Below are 22738 nucleotides of genomic sequence, written 5' to 3'. Positions count from 1 at the left end.
TATTAAAGAATAAATCAAGAATGTGAGCCACTCATCAACAGAATAATACAAAATCGAGAAACCTCACCCTCAGCAAGCTCTGGACGGCAAAATTCCCAACCATCTCTAATGCATAACGCTGTTTGAGCAGGATAACGCTTTGCAATTTCTAGTTCCTCCCGAGAAAGATCTACATGAATTATCCATATTTGATGCAGAAAAAAATTGACAACAAGTTCACAAGGAATCAGGAAAATCAGAATATCAAGTTACAGCAAAGTATAGAATGTGCCAGAAATAATGGAAATTAACTAATTATACAAAGATGTAAATAAAGAGGAAAAAAACGTCTTCAGAAGAAAGAAAAATATTTTCTTTTCATAGAATGGTTCACCTTTATTTCCCCCCACACCCACACTCACGCACGTGAAATGCATGATGCATTAGCTACATAGCTTAAAAGTACCTCTATTAATTAACTTAAAAGTACCTCTATCATTGAATTTTTTCAAAGTAGGGCCAACAAGCAAAATGGAAGCTGCTTCCAAGTGAGGCATCTCAAGGATAGGATTCTCCTCCACCCGCAAATGCTGCGGCAAATAATATACAGAACTCAGGCCAACTACATAAATAAAAATAGAGGCAAGCAATGTGGCCGTGCAATAAATTTCTACAGAAAAATACACATATTTTAGGATTTTAGTAAAGATCAGAGGTGAGGCTGCATTCTTTGCAAACCCTCAAAGGACAGGTTTGTCCTATACCTTGTTTCAAATGAAAACATGATGGCCTTTTGTAGAAGAATTTTGTTAAGTGCAGAATAAATAAATTACCGAGGCTAGAAGAACTTACTCTTTAAATTTTGAATAATTAAAATAATAACAATAACTAAAAGTTATAAAATAAAATAAAATAAAAATAAAAACAGAAGCATTTCAGCAATATCCTTCATATTTTCTACATCAACATGCTCCTAAGGTTATGAGGCAAATTTTCAGGGTCATTATAACACTAAATTCTTAGTTTCTTACAACTACTTTTCATGATTAGAAAGATACCAAGAAACAGTTACCGTGGGCTGTAGGAGCTTGCAGAAAATCAAGCAGGTACTAAGTTATGTGTTTTAAACCAAAGAAGAGGTACTACATTTCTTGAGTTTTTCCACCTAAAATGGAGCTCTAGCTACGATTATTTTTCTTATGTCATTCCTCTATCCAATATTGAGCTCTAGCACCTGTACATGTTATCATTAATTTTCTGTTTATACAGTCTAGTTACTTGTATTGACAAATTCATTGTGTTCTTTAGGTATTCTTACAATTACTTTTGAGAACGAACAAACAATGAGTCCACACGAAAGCAACCAATGGGGCCGATCATATGTATGTGATACTTGAGAGTCAAATGAAAGTGACCAACAAGATCAAATACATAGAGAAATAGTGGTCAACTGTGGGTGCAGTGCCAACAAGATAGATGGAAGCGACAAATGGGCCGAGGGTGTGATAATCACGGTTGATCATGATTGTGCAACCTAGGCCACCAGAAAGTCACCAATGGGATTGGATGCACATTACCATAAGGAGCCTACGTTATGCACACCACTGCTACCCTACAATGCATAAGCAAGTGATCACCTAAGCAACCTTTTCTGGTTTGATAGCATGAACAAACCCAGAAAATCTACATTCAAAGGAGTAATTCCACACCATACATCTTTCAAAAATGACCCTCCTTTCCCAACTTTGCATCACATACACCTTCTGAATTCAGCCATTACATACAACATGACTCTCCAAGTCTCCGTAAGTAACCACGTATGATAATCCAAAACGTTCTCACACCCCACACCCTTACTTACACACTACAACACTCCTCCAAATGTTATCCACCTCCTGCAAAAACCTCTAGATACCCCCACCCCCCTCGGAGTATAGTTTTCCACTCCACACATTTTTCCACTCTACCAGGTGGCACGTCTTATCATCAACCATACCCATCTGCAGAAGCCAGAAAGTCCCTCATTAATTTTTTAAATTGTTTGCAACACATATTGGCATTGAAGAGAGGAGCAAATAATAAATAGCCAAGATGGACAAAGTTTCATCGATCATGGCTGTCTACTCCCTTTCAACAAGTAGCCTTTCTTCCTAGCTGTTAGTCTACTCTCAAATATTTCAATTACTGGATCCCCATGACACCTTGAATCCATAATCACAAAGTTGGAGTACGGTTTTAAATCGGTAAGGGAAAACTTTGGAAATAAGTAAAAAACGGAAAAAAAAATTGAGAAAAAAGCAGGAAAAAAACGATGAAAATAAAAGATAAAATCAAGTTATAATCATCAAATACCATATTTTTACAATTTTGAATTATCAAATCCCACATTTAAAAAAAGAGAAAATGTTTAAAATTTTGTCCATGTGGAAGAAAAGGGGATAAAGTCAGTGATTTTTGTTACACGGGAAAAAGTCGTGTTTTAGTTACCGTTTTAATCATTATGGATGCAAGTCACATTTTAAACGCTACTTTTTCAAAAAATCGCCGATTTTTGTTACTATGCTTGAAAGGATAACTAGCCCAGGAACTAGACCCAAACAAGTCATAGGGAACCCAACGCTACAACCGAAGTACGATATTAGCCCATCAATGCAGCCCAACTCGACTTCCCAAAAATCCAACTCTTGGATAGATTAATACATAAACTCGAAATTACCTCAGAACACAGAACATGCCTCTAATCTCCATCGATAATGAGATGCCCCCTCAAAAACAGAATATCATTAAAAAACTAAGGATGGGGCATGGGTCCAATTTCTTATACTGAACCAATAACACCTCCCTCTACATCTGACAATACTATACTACATGCTATAACTGATTACAGGAATAAATAATAAGTTTAGGGCAGATCGTTAAACAAGTCCATGCAAATAGATATCCCCATAAGAGACGACCCCAGTTCTGGACTGTCAAGGTGAGATTGAAATTTTACAACAATAGATATTACAATTCAAAAATACCCAGAAACAAACTAATGTTATCCATTAAAATTTAAGTGGAATAAAATAGGTAAACTTGCCAGAGTAACAATGCAACATGCCCAATGATTCAGGTGCATAAGAAGAAACTAACCTCAAGAACTGGTAAATGTGGGAAACCCTTTAGTGTTGATATTTTGTTCTTGCTGGCAGCTAATACCTGTGCAGTTTACCAAGAAGGAATTTAAAAAAAAAAACATAAAAAAAAAAAAAAGATACACAGAAATAACACATACCGAGGAAAATAAATTAAAATAACTAACTGACCTGTAGTCGAGGCTGACTTGCCATTGAGAGAGACTTTAACCTATTTTGAGCAACTGAAAGAAACTGAAGAAAAAAATTGTTATAGAAATCCAAGGGACAAGTTAATTTCCATTGAGACTTAGCATATTTTGAGCAACTGAGAGAAACTGGGAAAGAAAATGTTTTAGAAATACAAGGAACAAGTTAGAAAAATGCAATAGGGGGGGGGGGGGGGGGGGGGGGGGTTGAGTAAATGAAGACATCATCGTATCACTATAATTAGAACTGAGCTTCTGAGGTATACCTCCAGATTTGGAAGTTGAGGAAGGCTCACAAGGGATGTGATTTGATTCCCAGCCAGATAGAGTTGCTGCATAAATAACACATATTCCAACAAACATAACATAGAAAAGTTCAAAACAACAGATAGAGACACAGTGTTTTGCAAGAGCCTGAGCAATACACAGACCTGTAGGGCTTTGCAATTTCCAAGAGGTTCAAACCCGGGTCCTTTGAAATCATTAAAGCTCAAATCAAGAACCTGCAGGGAAACAAAGTTAGCCCGATCAACCACCAGGAATAGGTTTCTTAGAGGTACTGGAATTCTTTATTGCTAAAAGAAAACTAATTGCGCCTAATAGTGAGGCTTTAACCATCACCATTAAAAAAATTATAAAACTGCCCCTTACAATAGTAGCTCCACGTCCCACAACATCCAAACTTCCAAAATGATCCTTAAGTTATTAATTTCTTCTATCCCAATTACACCGATGGCTGCCGGTAATATTTCTAGAAAATCATTAATACGCATCAAAGGTGGACCTATAGCAGGCACACCACCATATAATTGAGTAGCTTTCGAAGTTGTAGGGACCATGGACCTGGCCAACCAACTCATCCATGTAGATTCAAATTACATTATGTTGCACAGGATATCTCAAAGACCATTAACCATATCAACTGGGCACAACCTCAAAGTATAGATGTGAAATTGAAGATGTTTGTATTTTTCTTTTTCCCCTTTTTGTATTGCATAGGCATTAGATGGTATTAGTTGTTATTAGATGTCAAAAAAAATTCCTGGTTTTGGAATAAAATTCACAACATATATATATATTGAGAAAATGGTTTTCATGAGTTGTAGAATTTTTTGTAACGGCCACAAGTTTGTGAGCTTTGGAACTTTATTCATATAAAGGGTGAATCCTGAGAAATTTTATCCTAATCTAGAATAGACTAGCTTCCATTAACAAACACACCTTAATATATGGAAGGAACTATGTTAAAAAACATACATATTTTACGATACTAGAATTATAAAAACAAACCTTTACACGCTTCAAGATCTCAATTCCCTCCACGGACGATAAGAGATTGTCCCTGAGATAAACAAACTGCAACAGAAGAGTATTAGTTTAAGGTTATTGAAGAACTATGATATAAATTAAACTTTATCAAGGGCGTTAGAAGAAAATATGTCCTCTTTCAATCTTGAAATCATTTTTCTTTTTCTTCTTTTGTTCTTATCTTGATGTATAAACAAGTTTAACTACACCCAAAAGAAATTACACAAAACCTATATGTAGTGCCCTGAAAATTTTATTACGTATTAAGGAATAAATTTTATGAAATTTGTTGATTATCATTCAAAGTTGTGATGGGATAGTTTTTTTAGTCAACCAGGTATTGTTAGTTGGTTTAGAACTGTTGAGAAACATAGTTTGCGTGATCTTGATTGGATAGTTTAAGTTAGTTGACACAAAAGATATTTAAGAATATATATGTTTATAAAGAGCTAGTTCATGTTCATTTTGTGTCAAACCTACCAAGGGAAGTTGAATATAAAACCTGATTGTCTATTGATTTTTATTTAGGTTTTGATATCTTTAGAAAGGGAATCAAAAACTGGGACTAGTTGAATAAAGATTCAGGACGTCGAGTTTAAAAGTTAGGAATTTGAATCCAAAGAGGTAGGAAACTTCTGATTTCTCCATATGGTTATGTGTTTAGAGAAAATACTTTAGAAATGTTCACATATGTTAAAATATGATTATTTTGTAAATCATGCACGTATGTGTAGGGTTTTGGATGGAAGATTTTTGAAGCTTTTGAAGTGGAAATCGAGTTTTGGAAAATGGATTTTCACACATTCGACTAACCGATGCTCCCTTCAGTTTCTTTTTGCAGAAAACGTGTAAATTAGAATTTTGTTCCTCAGCTAATTGAAGGGAAAAAAAAAATTGAAAAATGATTTTTTGGCTATCAAAACTTCAAAATTCTCTTTGAAAATGTTTTATATTGTACATGTAACATAACTATGATTTATCACAAAATGACTTGTAGAAGTCATTTGATTTGGTTTTTGAGTAGGTAGGCATCAAAGATGCACAATAGAGATTGAAATAGAAATAAAGTTTCCAATGTAATGTGTGTGGTACGTGAGTGACCATGAGTTATTTATACTCGTGTTGGTGTGACAGATGCTATTTATACTCTTGTTGGGGTGCGGGATTTATTTACTACTCGTGTTGGTGCGAGGGATGTTATTTATACTCATCTTGGCGCAAGGGATGCTATTTATACTCGTATTAGCGTGAAGGGTTTATTTACTCTGTGTTGGTACGGAAATGGGTGATGGATGTTTCATTTATTTTTATTATTTCACATTTTTCGGGTCATATGGATTTGAAAAAGGAAAACATGGATTTTGACTTGAGAATAAAAATGGATGTGTTTGTGACTTGAAAAAAAGAACAAAAAGGGTGTTCAATAATTTATATGTAAATGTGACCTAGCAAAGTGTTTAAGAAAGCCCATAAAGATTAGCTTGTTGATCTAGATTGGCAACTAGTTTAGGATGACAGTTGAGGCGTCCGTTCTCCTTGATAGTATGAAATACCCTGGAGAATAACATCACACCTAAAATTTGGGATGTTCCTTGCTATCTTTGATAGAAAACTTGGTCTGTAAAGATAGATGTATGAAAAGAGTATAGATGGAATCAACGAGTTCACACGTAGTACGCGTGACTCTTGAATTTCGTTAATACTCCTATTGTTACCCTATCAGTTGGATGTATATATAGATGCATGTTAATGAGTTTAAAAGCATAGTTATCTGCTAATTTAGATTGTTTATGTTGAAATTAATTAGCATCTGTTTAATTGTTGTTTTAAATGTTGAAAATGCATATGTTAAAATGTGTTAGTTGTTTTTCCTGAATACTTAACTATATGTTGAAACCTTTCCTACTGGGTAACTTCCCTTTTATTCAACCTACCATTCACCTCAGTTTTAGTTCCAGTGATAGATAATCAGCTTTAGGATTATTGTAGTAGCAGGATCAGTAGGTTTGTGTGTTGTGAGCATTTGTAGATAGAGTAGTTGGTTCATGTTGAGAGAGCATGTTAGCATACTCTTGACAGAATGTGCCAATATTTCTTTCTATTATATATAAATAATGGGAGTTGTAAGTTAGAATTGTTGTTTTGTTTATGCATTGTCTTTTAGTTATGCTTCAGCTGCAGTATATGGTATCATTGTCTGAAATCATTGAGTTATATGTGTTCATCACTATATGGGAAGTATCTCACACCTCGATATTCTAATACTTAATCACGGGGATGCATGTTAGGATTTTGGGCTGTGACACCATATCAGATAGAGGAAGAGATGACCCATTTATCTGCCTTAAAACTCTTAAATCATACAAACCCACCCAAAAGTTGAAAGAGAAGACAAACTAGACTCATATATATATGACAGACCCATTGGTCTCCCTTAAAACTCTTAGAACAGACAAACCCACCCAAAAGATGAAAGAGAAGACGTACAAGGCTCCTATATATATATATATATATATATGAAAGAGAAGACGTACTAGGCTACTATATATATATATATATATATATATATATATATATATATATATATATATCATTAAAGAATCAATCTAAAAACGAACTACTAAAGGAAAATCCGCTTACCAAAATTTCCCTTTCAATTCATGCAAATTAGACCACAAAAGAGGAAAGCCTTGACATCTAATACCATATTATGAAGCTCCTTTAATTTGCTCTCGAAAGCTCTAGCATTCCTCTATTTCTTAATTCCCCAACAATTTGCAAATGGTAATTGGCAAGTTACTCCATAAGATCCTACCTCTACCATTGAAAACATTACAGAGCTACTCATGGGTCAAAGTATCGAGACATTTCGAAATGTTTCAACGAAACTGTCCAATTTCGACTGAGACCATAACGAAACATTCCCTCTAAACCTTGAATGTTTTGAGAATGTCTCAAAAAATTTTGACCGAGATAATTTCAATTTCTCTCTTGACTAAGATTGAGTATCGAAATGAGATTTAAACCTTGGGGCCAGCTAAAGCAAAGATCAACTACAGGAAAAAAAAATGTAGTCCAAATATTTGAAAAAGGTGAATTGAAATGGATCCAACACTATTTATGGCATCTTATTTGTTGAGGAGCAATGAAAATCTATTATGACTATGTCTTCTCCTATATAGTAGGAGCATGCATCCTTTACTAATGATTCTCGTCCTTCTCCTGCAAGTCGTGGAAGAGGGAATAACCTAGGTCGTAGAGGAGGCAGAGGACAAGAACATTGTCGTAAGCATTACATGCTCATACTCATAATCACCAAATTCTCCTACTTATTGAAAAAGTCGCAATTAAATCATGACTTTTACCTTCTCCAATTTAATCATGACTTTTTCAAATAAGACACGGTTTTTGCAAATTACGCAATTAAATCACAAACTTCACGATATTTACTATTAAATAAGGAAAAACGAAAGATGACTTTTTTGCACTAGTAAGAGGATATGACCTTGATGAAAATGATGGTAACCATTTTACTAATAAAGCGTAATATAATGATAATGCAAATGAGGATAACATTGGTTTTGATGATTTTCTTACATTTATAGATTACTCTCAAGCTACTTATTGGAAATACTAGGATAGTTAGTTCTAATTTTATTTTCATTAGTTTATTTATATTCTTTCTATGTAAGGGCATTAACGTCCATTCTATTATTATAGATTATAAATATATATCAAGCTCTCGTTATGAGACTTGTAATTTTTCCTCTTCTAAAATTCTTCTTGGTATCAGAGCTCAAAGAAAAGAAAAAAAAACCTAATACGATCTCTCTCCCCTCTGGGGGCTCTTTTCTTCTTTGATTCATGTTTTTTTAATCGCATGTTGCAATAAAGAATTTATTGACCCTTCACATGCTGCAATAGATATTTGCGCTGTGAAAAATACGACATCAAACATCCCAGTTCCTCATGGGTTTACGCCCTGAGTTTAAGGCACTACGGACCCAAATCCTTAATACCACTCCTCTACCTTCCTTATTTGAGACATTCGCGACTATTGATAGCGATGAGCATCGTCGTCGTGTTGTTGCCTCTCAGACTCAGTCTTCTGTCATTATCTCTGCTCCTGATACAGATTAGATGGCTCTTGCGGCCAATTCGGATTTTTCTAACTCCCGTACTCAAGGATCTAGAAATCGAGGCCGTGGGAGCCGTGGGCGTGGTAAAGGAAGTGGCCTTACGTGTAGTCATTGTGGGAAAATTGATCATGAAAAGGCCCGTTGCTTTCAGCTCTATCCCCACCTGTTGAGATCTTATGGGGGTCAGCCCCGTGCTACTATTGTGGAATCTACCTCAGTTGATCATGCTTCTCTTGGTACTATTGATTTGCCACATCTTCAAACACAGATTTCAGCTATTGTACGAGATCAGCTCCAGGCTCAGACTCCCTCATCCTCGACAGTCGCATCTGTTATCACTCCTCCAGGTACTTCTTCTGCATTTCATACCACTCAGTCTGGCTCTGCTCCTCTGACCTGGGTCATTGATTCTGGTGCCTCTGATCACATGACCGATGAGTCCACTCATTTTATTTCTTCTATTTTTCCTACTACTCATAAGGAGGTTCGCCTTGCTAATGGGTCTCTTACCCTTGTTCACAGTAAGGGTACTATATCCCTATCCCCTGGTTTTCCTCATGATTCTGTTCTCCATGTTCCACACTTATCTCTTAACCTTATGTCTGTGAGTAGCATTACAAAAACGCTTAATTGTTCTGTAACGTTTTTTCCTACTCACTGCGTCTTTCAAGACCTGACTTCGAGGAGGACTTTTGGCAAGGGATATGAGAGGGATAGGTTGTACCTGTTTGACGCTCCACCCATTGATGTCCCCACTTCCGTGCTCCCACTCACTGGAACTCATACTTTTTCTTTTAAGACTTTAGACTTATGGCATGCTCGCTTAGGACATGCTCATTTTCAGCACTTATGTTCATTATTTCCTACTTTAAAACAATCTTGTAATGGACATAAATTTCAGTGCTCTGTGTGTGAGCTTTCTAACACACTCGTACTTCTTATATTACTCGCATGCATAGAGTTAATGCTATTTTTGATTTAGTTCATTCTGATGTGTGGGGGCATTCCCCTATTACTGCTTTTAATGGTCATAGATATTATGTTACTTTTATTGATGACTATTCTCGTTGTACTTGGGCTTATTTAATGCGTTCTCGCTCTGAGGTACTACCTATTTTTGTTAATTTCCTTAAAATGATTCAAATTCAATACAACATTACCGTCAAAACTCTTAGAACAGATAATGGCGGAAAATATATTTCTGCTAGAATTCGCTCCCATCTCCATGAGCATGGTATGCTTCATAAGTTAACTTGTCCATACACTCCTAAGCAAAACGGGGTGGCGGAACGTAAGAATCGCCACCTCATGAACACCGTTCGTTGCCTCCTGCGAGGGATGCATGTCCCCAAGTCATATTGGAATATGACAATTCTTACTGCTGCTTTCCTCCTGAATCATGTTTCAAGTCACACTTTAGGAGGACGGGTGCCTCTTCATGTTCTTCGACCTGATAGCACTCTCTTCCCTATTACACCTAGAGTTTTTGGGTGTACTTGCTTTGTTCAGAATAGAACTCCTCATCAAACCAAACTAGATGACAAGGCTACCCGTTGTGTCTTCTTAGGTTACTCTTCCATGTCAAAGGGGTATCGCTGCTATGATCCCCTCTCTCATTGTATTATTCATTCCCTGGATGTTACTTTTTTGGAAAATGTTCCATATTTTCGTACTTCATCTTCTTTGCAGGACTCTTCTACTTTGCAGGATTCTTCTCCAATAGTGCTACCCTCTCCAATTTTCTCTCCATCTTCATCTTCGCCGCCGCCGCTGCAAGTTTACTCTCGTCGCCCTCCCCCCTCTCAAACTTTACCAACCTCCTCCTTGGACTCAGATATATCCGCTTCTACATTTACGCCTACTCCTTCTATTTCTAACTCTCACTTACCTATTGCACTTCGCAAAGGTAAGCGAGGGTGTGTTACTGATCACCCTATCGCCCAGTTTGTTTCTTATCAGGGTCTTTCTCCTTCCTATCGAACCTATCTTGCCACCACAGACTCTATTCGGGTTCCTCGGTCTATATCTGAAGCTTTACGTGATCGTATGTGGAGTAGAGCTATGACTACTGAGATGGATGCATTGCAGAAGAACCACACCTGGGATCTTGTTTCACTTCCTTCTAGGGAGCGGACTGTTGGTTGTAAATGGGTTTTCACAGTCAAGTATCTCGCAGATGGTATTGCTGATCGCTACAAGACTCGACTTGTCGCTAAGGGATTTACGCAGACTCCGGAAAAGGACTTTGGAGCCACATTTGCCCTTGTAGCCAAACTGTCTACTGTCCGGTTACTTATCTCTTTAGCGGCCTGTCGTTCATGGCCTCTTCACCAGCTTGATGTGAAGAATGCCTTTCTAAATGGTGATCTAACAGAGGTTATTTATATAGACCCCCCTCCTGGGTTTCGTCTTCAGGGGAAGTATTCTGGGAAAGTATGTCGCCTCCTCAAATCTCTGTATGGCCTAAAGCAATCTCCGCGAGCTTGGTTCCAATGTTTCTCTAAGGTCATTCTATCTATGGGATTTTTCAGATGCCACTCTGACCATACTTGCTTTACTCGACGAGGAATAGATGGCCGCAATACCATTGTCTTGGTTTATGTGAATGATATTATAATAACTGGAAATGATACACAGTGGATTGACAGAGTTAAGAGGCAGTTGGGTAGTACCTTTGAGGTTAAAGACTTAGGTCCCCTCAAGTACTTTTTAGGATTAGAGGTAGCCCGTTCACGGCATGGTATTTCGTTATCTCAACCTAAATACACATTGGATCTTCTTTAGGACACTGGTATGCTTGGTTGTCGTCCTGCCTCTACCCCACTGGATCAGAATCATCGTCTTCATGCTGAATCTGGGGAACTTTTATTTAATCCTTCATCTTACCAGAGACTCATAGGCCGTTTGATTTATCTGACTAACACTAGACCGGATTTAACCTTCGCAGTTAGTGTAGTCAGTCAGTTTATGCATGCTCCGCGTACCTCTCATCTTGATGCCGTGTATCGTATTCTTCGCTACTTGAAGTCTCGTCCTGGTCTAGGCTTATTTTATTCATCTACTACTCAGCCACATCTGTCATGTTTCACTGATGCTGATTATGCGGGTTCTCGATAGGAGATCTACATCTGATTTTTGTACCTTCTATGGTGGTAATCTTATTTCGTGGAAAAGTAAGAAACAGAGTGTAATTTCTCGTTCCTCTACTGAAGCGGAGTATCGTGCTATGGCCCTTGGCACATGTGAACTTCTTTGGCTTCGATATTTGCTAACAGAGTTAGGATTTCCTACTGATGGTTCCTCCTCGCTGGTCTGTGACAACAAGTCTGCTATCATGCTTACATCTGACTCAATTCTCCACGAAAGGACTAAGCACATCGAGGTTGATGTTCACTTTCTCAAGGAGAAAGTTCGATCTGGTGTACTTAAGACAATCTTTGTTCCTTCTTCAGATCAACTGGCCGATATGCTTACAAAGTCTGTTGGATCTTCTGTCACAAACTCTCATCTTGCCAAGCTGGGCCTAGTTGATATATTTGCCCCAGCTTGAGGAGGAGTATTGGAAATACTAAGATAGTTAGTTCTAGTTTTATTTTCATTAGTTTATTTATATTATTTCTATGTAAGGGCATTTATGTCCATTCTATTATAATGGATTATAAATATATATCAAGCTCTCATTATGAGACTTGTAATTTTTCCCCTTCTAAAATTCTTCTCTACTTAGGTTCATCTTCAAAAAACTAAAGATGAGGTTTTTCCAAGTTTCAGGAATTTCTATCTATGGTACATACTCAGCATGGTGTCCTTCTCAAGTCCTTCTAATCATGGTGATCAGTACTACTCTCACTCTCTTTTTTCAATACCTCTAGAACCAAAGTACGGTTCATCAGCTTTCCTATCCTTACACTCCTTACCAAAATGGTGTGGCAGAGTGTAAGAATAGGCACCTCCTTGGTGTGACTAGAACTTTACTATGGGACATGCATATGGCTAAGTCCTATTGATCAATGGCATGGCTTCTTTCTTCTTTGCTAATTAATTGAAACCCTTGCCTTATTTTAGAAGGTCATACTCCCTAACAACTTATCTGTCATAAAGATCCTTTGTTTCCTATTGAGCCTCAAGTTAAGTTGTGTACCTATTTTGTATAGGACCATCATCCTAATCGTGATAAATTAGATGATAAAGCCATTCAGTGTTTCTCTATTGGCTATTTCAATATGTTCAAGGGCTACAGATGCTATGACGTCTCGTTTGTTTCTTCACTTTTATGGATGTTACCCATTTTGAACGAGTTCCTCATTTTATATGCTTCCTCTTACTTTACCTATTTCAGCAAATCCTCTTTCATCGCCAACAAAGCAGGATCATATCATTTATGTTCACAGATGAGCACACAGCCCCTCCTCTATCATGCTGCAGCTTCAATATGACAAAATATGACTATGCAAAACATTATTTGCAACATGCCCTAGCTACAGGCTCTTTATGTATGGATTATAAAATAAGCCAACTTCAATTAACATTCTTAAAAGTATCAATGAAGACTTTGATGGTAGTAAAACTCCAAAGAATACTAGAGTCTCACAAGTGTCTATGATGTGTCCTATATCAATTCAGAGAGAAATTTCTCCGGCAAAATTGTCCAAAATGATGAAAGAATGAACTTTTACAGATTATGACACCACTGCATATGTGATGCTTCTGTTATGAGTTTAGATATGAATTATAGCTTATGAATCACCTTAAATGCTTGGTTTAACAAATTTCTAGATTCCCTAAACTACTACATTTTCAAAAGACACCTTATATGACTTGCACAAACCTTTTTTTCATATGATGTACTGATGCAAATAACAGTGCTTTCAGAAAGAAAATCACTTTACCTCTAAATTGGGTGACAAATTTAACCCACTGGCATTGAGACTGCGAACTCTGTGACCTCTAAGATCCAGCCTCTACAACAATGAGTAAAACAATCAGATGCAATGAAAATTACGAAAAAGGAATACTTGTATAGAAAGATATAATATCCTATGAGAATTCTTCTCCACCTCATTAACTGCATATTTGAATCTAAAACAAAAAAATACAAAAAAGAATAATGATAATAAGAATACTTAATATTTATCAACAGAGCCAGTAAAATATACTTAGGTGAGAATGATAGAGCAAAGATTAAGACAAAAAGAAGGGGGGGGTATCACAGAACTCATCCGGACTCAAACAATAGTAGCCAATATTGAAGCTATATAATAACCCATTTTTGGGGGAAATTGGTGAAGGCAAGTAAGATAAGAGGGCCCTTAGTGAATGGGAATCTTGTTGGATGCTTTAGGAGTTCCAAAGGGCTCAAGCAAGGAGTTCTTTTATCTCCTTTCCAATTCAATATTGTTGTAGAGTCTAGATCTCCTAAATTCTCACCAAGTCTGGGAGAATGTTCAGGACAGAAGAGAATGGACCAGGGTTAAGGATAAGAGATTTTCCATTCAATCTTTTTATAAATCCTACTCCCTTCTTTTGTTCGGTCTTTCTCAGAATCTATTTTATGGTTTGTCATTGTACCATCCAAGGTTTCCTTCTTGTGGCTTGCCTCCCTAGGAGGATCTTAACCTTGGATAATTTGATTGTTTGAGGGTGGATGTGCTCAAACTTTTGTTTCCTTTGTAAGAGAGATGGGGAATCTGTAAATCACATTCTAATTCATTGCTCTTTCTCGAGGGAAAATTGGATGCGCCTTTTAAGTCTTTTCCAAGTAGATTGGATTTCCCTCATTCGTTCTTTTCTCTCTTGGAAGGGTGGACATACAATGTTTTCTCTTGCCAAAAAAAGATACCTCTGGACTATTCTTCCTCCAGCGATTGGGTGGGGTATTAAGAAGGAGAGAAATAACAGGGTGTTCCAGGGAAAGGAAAGTACTCCCTAAGCAATGTTTTTTGGAGATTTTGGGTTTTCTTTACTTTTGGTCCAAGCTGAGCAGTAAGTTTGTTGTGGTATCTTTCGAGGATTTCTTATTCAAATGGGATGCGCTCTGCTAAGCATAGTTTCTGATTTTTTTTTTTTTATTTGCTTTTTTCTTTGTTTTTTGATGTATCAGGGGGGCTATCTTAGCCTCCTTTTCTCATTTTCCTTTTTTTAATAAAATTTATACTTATCAACCAAAACAAAAACAAAAATGACTTCTAAGGTGGTGTTGAATGGTGCACTAAGAAGTTTTGTACTAATAAGGATTGTCCAATAGTGACATACATTCAGTTTGTGAATAGTAACTTGATTTTCCTAGACGCATATATAGGTCAGATCTAGTATTTTGATGGTCTCCTTGTTGGTTTTGATCTTGGGTTTATCAGTTAATCTTAATAAGAGGAAGGTTTTTGGGTTGGCATTGTAGCCAACCTTCAAACTCTACCAAAGAGTCTGGGTTCTTAGGTGGCCTCGTTCCCAGTGAACTACTTAGATCTTCCTCTCAAGGCCACCTATAAAAACAGAGATTATGGGGTCCAGTAATTGAAAGGGTATGGGGAAAGCTGGAATCTTGGAAAGGTAGATGCCTATTCCGATGTATTCCTCTCTTGTTATCCATGCCTATGAGCGTTAAGTTACAGTTGGATAACTTGATGATTCATGGCTTCCTTTGGAATGAAAAGGGGGGTAAACAAAGATTCTTGTTTTCTCTCTTGAGAGGGAAGATGTCAGGTTTCAAAAAGTTTAGTTCCATGAGTATAACGTTGTTGGGGAAGTGGTTGTGGAGGTCTGGGAATAATCCTAAAAGCTTGCGATCGAGAGTGATTAAGGAAAAATATGGAGAACACAATTACAGTTGGGAAAGTAAAGAGATGTCATCTTCCTTCAATTGTGGTGTGTGGGAAAGACATATGTCGAAAATATAATTGGACTTTCATAAGAGGGTCGCCTTTAAGGTTGGAAGAAAGAATAGGATGAATTTTTGGAAGGATCATTTGTATGGTGCTTCTCCTTTAAATGCAATTCCCTAATTTGTATTCTATGTCCTCCAAAAAATAAAAGGATTCTAGTCCAATTATATTTTCCAAACTTGTTGCTTTGGGTATTGCTTTGGGTATTAAGTAATACCCAAAGCCACAAGTTTTGTTATCTATTTTGACTATCCATAAAAAGAAGAGATAAAGAAGATAATGTCCAGAGAATTAGAGTTTGGTGGCAAGGAAAATTTTACAAGACAAAGCGCAATGGTCGATCATCAAGAAACATGTTGATAAAATGAGTTTAGTAGTTACAAAAATGTTTGAATTGGATGAATAAAAAGAAACAAAAGACCCAATTACAAATAAACACATTTAAAGAAGTCTAGAAGTAGTCCAAATAAGATGTGATAAAATAAAGGAAAGTCAACCTAAAATGGTTCAATAATGTACAATGAAAACCAATTATGGCACTAGTGAGGAGTGCTTTGGAACATGGAAAACTCTAAAAGGGTGAAAGGAAAGCTGAAAATGACTTGAAGTAAGGAAACATTCACAAACGCATGCCCTAATAGAAACTCTAGATAAATATTGCATTGAGAATCAAGGTTTAAAATCTTTCCTCGTGACAATGTTTCAATTTGGTGAGATACTCTTGAATGAAATATTACAAGACATTCTAATTCTAAAACAATCCAAAACATTCAAAGCTCCGATGTGAATATTTCGTTCTAGTCTCAACCAAAGCCAAAATGCTCCACCGAGACATTTCCAAAATGAAATGAAATTTTGAACCATGTTGAGAATGATTATTATGATAAACAACCAAATATGCTAAAGAAAATTTGCTAACTCTTCCAATCATTAAATCCTATATAAGACATCTTGATTAAAACGTAGTTAGTATAAAACTCAAATTTCATCCTTATTGCCACTAAGTCTAGGTCTTTAGATATCAAAAACAGAAAGAAAAATGAAATTGTCAACTTCTTATTAATGAAGAAAAATTCTGAATAAATCCTAAAAAGCACACTAAAATTAGAAAAACCAAACAAGTTCGTAATGAACTGAAAAATAATTAGTCTTGCCTCACAATCATAAACACCAAAAAAACAAAAAACTATGCTATGTTCCCAGTGCACTAGCTAATAATTATCAACCTACTTATCCCAAGCATGAACCACCACCAAGAGCCCTCATGGGGGGGAAAATAGAACTTTGAAATCAACAACATCCTCATCTACATATCCCAAATAGTCTCCCATTGGAATACAATTTTCCTATCCAAATAATCAATCCTAGCAATATGTTTCCTATCATAAGTCCCCCACAAAATTCAAAGAAATTTCCTAAATAGGAAATATAGAATTGAAACTAGGCACCCAAGTTATCATGTCAAACACCAACTTTTGTCCCACGGTGAGAGCTGAAAAAGAAGGCCAAATTCAATTGCTCCTCAAACACATAGAATTACAAAAACCCAATCCACTCAAGCTTAAATGGAATACCAAATCTTATCAAACAATATTGCACTATAGGAAAAAGTTTGCTGACTAAGACACGTACCACATCATCTCCACCTTTGACCTCCACTTGAGGAAGTACAATGAAGCGAGAATCCCTACTTTCCGGAGTTGATGCCTTCCTTCGACCAGAAAAAGAAGAACCCCTGTCTACCGATGACGACAAGGACCCAAACTTTGAACCACTGCCAATGGAAGGTGAGCGAGTAGATGGAGAAGAAATCTTAGAACCAGTCCTCTTCAAGATGCTACTGCTGCTGCCACTACTGTCCAGGGATGAAGAAGGAACACTCTTTGTTGCAGAAACCAATAATGTTGATCTAACAGATGGCTTCCTGGCAGAATCTTGCTTGCTTATATTAGATCTTCTTGCAACTGGAGACAGCTTTTTTGTGTCTGAAATGCTTGCTTGATTTGAATTTCTAGGGCCAACTGAAGGCAATGAAGCTCGTCTAGTTTCAGTGAGAGATCTTGTCATTGGCTTGGAAACTGCAGAAGTAGAAGTTTTCTTGGCGAGTGAAGTGGCCTCATCCAGCCGTTTCGGCACAGAAGCTGGAAGCTTTCCAGGTATGCCACCTGTACTGTTTCGCCTCACCGATGGAGCTGCATTTGAGCTAGGAAGCGATTTTGCTACAGTTGTCTTCTTCACCATCATCTTAGAGCTTGATTCAGAAGCGCTCTTTCCTGAAACCCTAACTTCGGAAGTAACGCCAGGTTTTGCAGTTTTAGCAGATTTTTTAACATTTCCATCCAAATTAACAGAAACCGAAGAAGGTTTCAGTGACTGCGACACCGAAGCTTGACGCTGTCTCATCGAAGATCCTCCGGTTGAAATTACTGATGGATCCTCCATTTCGATGAGTTAAAGAAGAAAAAACTGCAACAAATTGAAACAAAAAAAAAAACCTTGTCCAGTTCAAAATCGGCACATTTTAACCATATTTCACAGCAATTCAACAAATAGATTTTGACCCTAAAACAAGTAGATTAGGTCCCAAAAAAAAGTTGCAGAGAGGCCCCTAAACACTAAAAAAAAATTACTGAATCTAAGAGGAAAAGCTTCTTTTTTTTTTCAGATTTAAGCGATGATGAACAATCTGGAATAAAATGAAGGCTCCTCAACCAGAAAATAAGCATATAAAGTTAGATCTGAGTTAGCGAAAAGTAGAGGATCCAAAGCAAGAACAGTAACAAGGAATAATTCTGAAGTAACAGAGAGAGTGAAGAGATCGTCCATCTTACCTTTGTTGATTTCTAGATCCAGTGAAGTTCCATAGCAAAATTGGCCCCTTTCAAGGCGATTGCATGAAATGCAGATGGAGAGAGTTTGTTTGCTAGAAAAAAAAAAAACTGAAAAAGAAAGATTCCGGCAGCTGCTGTACTACACTACTCTTACATTACCCGCTCTAGTGAGTATGTATGTTTTAAAAATGAAAAACTCGACTCATGTTTTAAATCAATTAAAAGGCGACTCGGGCGAGTCACAATTCGTCCGAGATCATAAACGTTCCATTCGAGACTTTGAAAGAGTCGCGCTGAAGCAACATGTGCGGGTGGAAGATATTATAAGGGGACCCTACATACTTCCACGTCAAAAAAAGCCCCCTCGAGATATCCTCACAATGTTACTTACAGCATTATCCATCTTGAAAATTTTGTCAGTCTGAAATTTAAAAGAAGAATAATGATGAATGCACTCGATTTTAGTATACGATTGATTACGTGGCTGATGTGACAATGGCAAAGAACCTCCCATCTTTTTCCTATGTATCCCGATGAAAATATGTATGATTTTGTATCCTTTGTCACGTTTATCGTGTACCTAACGGCATGCATTCATCACGACTCTTTAAACCATCTAAACTAACCCCCCATTTCAGTCTCCTTGTCCAACCTTTGAAAAAAAATGAGTCATGGTGGAGTGACCTTAAGATTGTACCTCACATCGCACATCCTATTGGGAAAGTGTGTAGGAACTAAAAATGCTTTTGACTCATATCTCGATGAAACATCTATGGTTCCTATAAAATTTCATGTCAAAATGTGCGTTATGAGATACAATCTTGAGGTCACTTCAACATCATTCAAAATATATATATATGGGTCGCGTTCGGACGACAACCAAATCCACTCACATCACGACAAATCGACTCAGCCGTTCGATTTCGATCAGATCTACGGTTCAAATCACAAGTAGTGTAACAATCGATTTAAAACTAACGACTTTTTAGTATTTGCAATTACCTCCCCGTCCGAACAAATCTAAGGGTATGTTTGATTGCACATGGAAAATAGGGTGGAAAATCAATTTCCATGGAAAATAACATTTTTCAAATGTTTGATTACATATGGAAATGGAAATTCATTTTCCACCTCCTTCAAAAAGTCCATCAAAACATAGATTTCACTTTCCCATCCATATAAGTGGGAAAGTGAAATCCACCCATATTTTCCATCCCCAATTCTTCTCCACTCATATCTTCTTCTTCCCTACCACCACCAACACCATTACACTAACCTCGTCGTCATCATCATCGTTGTCGTCATCTCCGTCTCCGTTATCATCATCTCCGGCCACCTTCTCTCTCTCTCGCCTCCTTCGCCACCACCACCACCACTTTCTCCCCCGATCTTCCTCATCATCTTCTTCCTTACTTACCTCTGTCGCCGCCACCGTCGCCACCATCATCGCCACGTTCTCCCATCTTCTTCCTCACTTACTTCCATCGTCGTCGCCATCACCGCTACCATAGTTGTCTCCTCCGCCGCCATCGTCTCCATCGCCGCTACCCTCGCCGTCGCCACTACCATCGCCGCCACATCCTCCCCCCTCCCTCTTCCTCCTCATCTTCTTCTTCCTCTCCCCCTCCCCCTCTTCTTCTTTTTTCTATTATTTTCCATGATTTTGTCCAAGTAAAATCAAACAATAGAATTTGATTTTCCAACCCTACCTATTTTCCACAACTATTTTTCCATGGAAAGTCACTTTCCATGCAATCAAACATACCCTAAGAGTTTCTTTCTCTTCGACTCAGATCTTCGTCTTTTGATCGAAAAACAGATCTGCGTCATCTTCTTCGTTTCACTCTTCGATCTGCCAACTATTCCAACCCATCGCGACGATTCTAACTGATCTTTGAATCATCCAAAAACGAAGACGCAACTCATTTTTTTTTCGATTCAAATAGATCTGTTTTTTTTCGACTTCGTCTGCTAACGACGACAACCATCTTCCTTCCTCTTTGTTTGCGACGGCGCCGACGAAGGTCGCGGCTTCGTCCTCATCTCTCTCTCTAACTCGTTGATCTTTCTCTCTAAAGAAATCCAAAGAAACCCTAAGGTAAACCCTATATATATATATATATATATATATATATATATATGATGATGATGATGATATTGATGATATTGAGATTGTGATTCATCCACAATCGATTATACATTGCATGATTGAAACACAGGTTTAACATTTTATCCCATCAACTTGGCTACATTTTTTTTCTGATAAATTCTTTGCTTTTCAGAGATATTGTTAGGTTTCAAAAAGAGATTTTCTTAACTTCAATTGTATACATGTTTGTTTGCATCAAGTTTCTTATGTAGTAGAAATTGAAATGCCATGATACTATTGAATTGATTCCAAAATTCAGAAATCTGTCATTATGGAATTGATCCCAGTTTTTTTTCAAAATTATTTGTTGTAATGATAAGGTTTTTTTTGCTTTTTTTCTATGCTGTTTATATAACACAGCAGCCGTCAAGGCGTTGCTTTCTCCCAACGAATTCAGACATTATTTCAATGAAGAGCCATTCTAAGGGCGCCATGTTGCTAACATGATTAGAATCAAGGTGTATGGGTACATTAGTACATAAGGGGGGCAGCAGCAATTCCCTTCCTCCTTTTTCAAAGGATGGACTGAATCATATATGTTTGATGAAGCAGCGTCGGCTTCCATTTCTTCAGTCAAATGTGATGTACAAGGTACCCCATTATCTTTCCTTTGACGAAAATTTAAATGGGTTTGAGTTTGTTGTAATGTTTCCTTACAAGATTACTGATAATTTGTAGATACAAGTAAAAGTAACCCAAATAGATGGAAATGAATTCTGCATCGAAGTTTTATGCAAGCACAAACCCATCATATACAAGAAATCAAATGCTTGCAATGGTCTGCATCTTCAGATTTTTCGTTTTATTACCATTATTTTTTTCTTAATGATGAAATAAACTGGCATCCCTTTTCAGGAGAAGCTAATTCTTAAGAAGTTGATGTTCCGATTGAACTCACCAACCCCATATGTGTTCATGCTAAGGTTTCTCAAGGCTGCTCAATCTGACACAAAGGTATATATGTGTAATGCTTTCAAAATGAATAAGATTTCCAATCACTAACAATCTTAATATTTCTTCTCTTTGTGGGATTTTCTACCAACTTGAACATCTATCTTTTTACCTCATCGAGTTGTGCTTGGTTGAATATGAGGCTTTGAAGTTCAAACCGTCCTTGCTATGTGCATTGGCAATCTATGTTGCGAGATGTACCCTGAAAATGACTCCAACTTGGACCCCACTGCTTTGCAAACATACACGTTATGAAGAATCTCAACTCAGGCATGTACTTCCTTTCCTTATTGTTTTTCGATTTATCATCATACCGGTCTTTTGACCCGTGACAACATTATCACCACCACCAATAAGATTTACCAGGTAATTTAGTTAATTGAACATCATTATACGGTTATCATTTTCTTAAGTTTGCACGTATTGGTAAATTTGTATGTCCGTTACTAGAGAATCAGACAGGGTAATAAGGCCTCGATGTAGCCTAAAGTTTACTAAAGCCACTAATTTTTGTTCTTAAAGTATAACAGATTATTATTGACAAAGAGAGGAAATTAGCTAGGAAAACTGTATAACTGTGATTCAATTGTTACCATAGTTGTGTTTTTTTTAATATTAAGGCTTGACAAGTTTTTGTGTGACTGAATTTTGTATATTGTTACAAATCAAAAACTAAAATAAAATAGTTCATGTTTTCCTCCCTCATTGGTTTGTTCATTAGTGATTATAAGAGAGAGTTTTGGGAAAGATGAAAGCTGTGCTTGTGGCTATTGACGTTGCAATTGGTAATTTTTTGCAAGGATAGGATAATGCTGAATTACAAATAACATCTAAATTGTGTACCAATATCTTTATTTGGTGTTTTAGTATTGAAGTGTTGGATCTCTTGCAATTGGATGGTACCATCATTGCTCCAACAAGCTTCAAAGCTTGGGATTCAGGATTGTTTCAATGGCTTGAATTCACAAAGCTGAGTGGGATTACAATTCAAGGTGAAGATATCATCGATGGCCGCGGCTCAAACTGGTGGAAGGATTCACCGTTGTACAAACATATTGTAAATCTTTGTAATAATTTGAAATAAAAATTAGATAAATTAGAAATCGAAGACTAGAATAGACATTTGTAATTTGTATTTTCTGTATGGATCCATCTAAGGAATCTTGTAATATCACCAA

The 22738-nt window shown here is 36.9% G+C and overlaps 1 protein-coding gene across 1 annotated transcript in view; it reads right to left on the bottom strand.

The window, feature by feature from the left end:
* Positions 1-18618, bottom strand: part of AIR9 (Outer arm dynein light chain 1 protein) — a 96192-nt gene extending 77574 nt beyond the window's left edge. The window contains exons 1-10 of the mRNA XM_086440338.1: positions 18461-18618; positions 17262-18095; positions 13641-13712; positions 4595-4660; positions 3736-3807; positions 3571-3636; positions 3288-3350; positions 3115-3180; positions 470-569; positions 68-169 (exon numbers count right to left, since the gene is read on the bottom strand). Coding sequence (XP_086296464.1) covers positions 68-169; positions 470-569; positions 3115-3180; positions 3288-3350; positions 3571-3636; positions 3736-3807; positions 4595-4660; positions 13641-13712; positions 17262-18071 — 1417 coding nt within the window. The 5' untranslated portion in view covers positions 18072-18095; positions 18461-18618. The remainder of the gene's footprint in view (positions 1-67; positions 170-469; positions 570-3114; positions 3181-3287; positions 3351-3570; positions 3637-3735; positions 3808-4594; positions 4661-13640; positions 13713-17261; positions 18096-18460) is intronic.
* Positions 18619-22738: the final 4120 nt, after the last annotated feature.

The sequence above is a fragment of the Akebia trifoliata genome, chromosome 1, assembly GCF_017979445.1.
Source record: "Akebia trifoliata isolate Shusen 1 chromosome 1, ASM1797944v1, whole genome shotgun sequence".
Lineage (NCBI taxonomy): Eukaryota > Viridiplantae > Streptophyta > Magnoliopsida > Ranunculales > Lardizabalaceae > Akebia > Akebia trifoliata.
The sequence above is the reverse complement of the archived record's forward strand: the minus strand, read 5'-3'. Positions and strand labels throughout refer to the sequence as shown.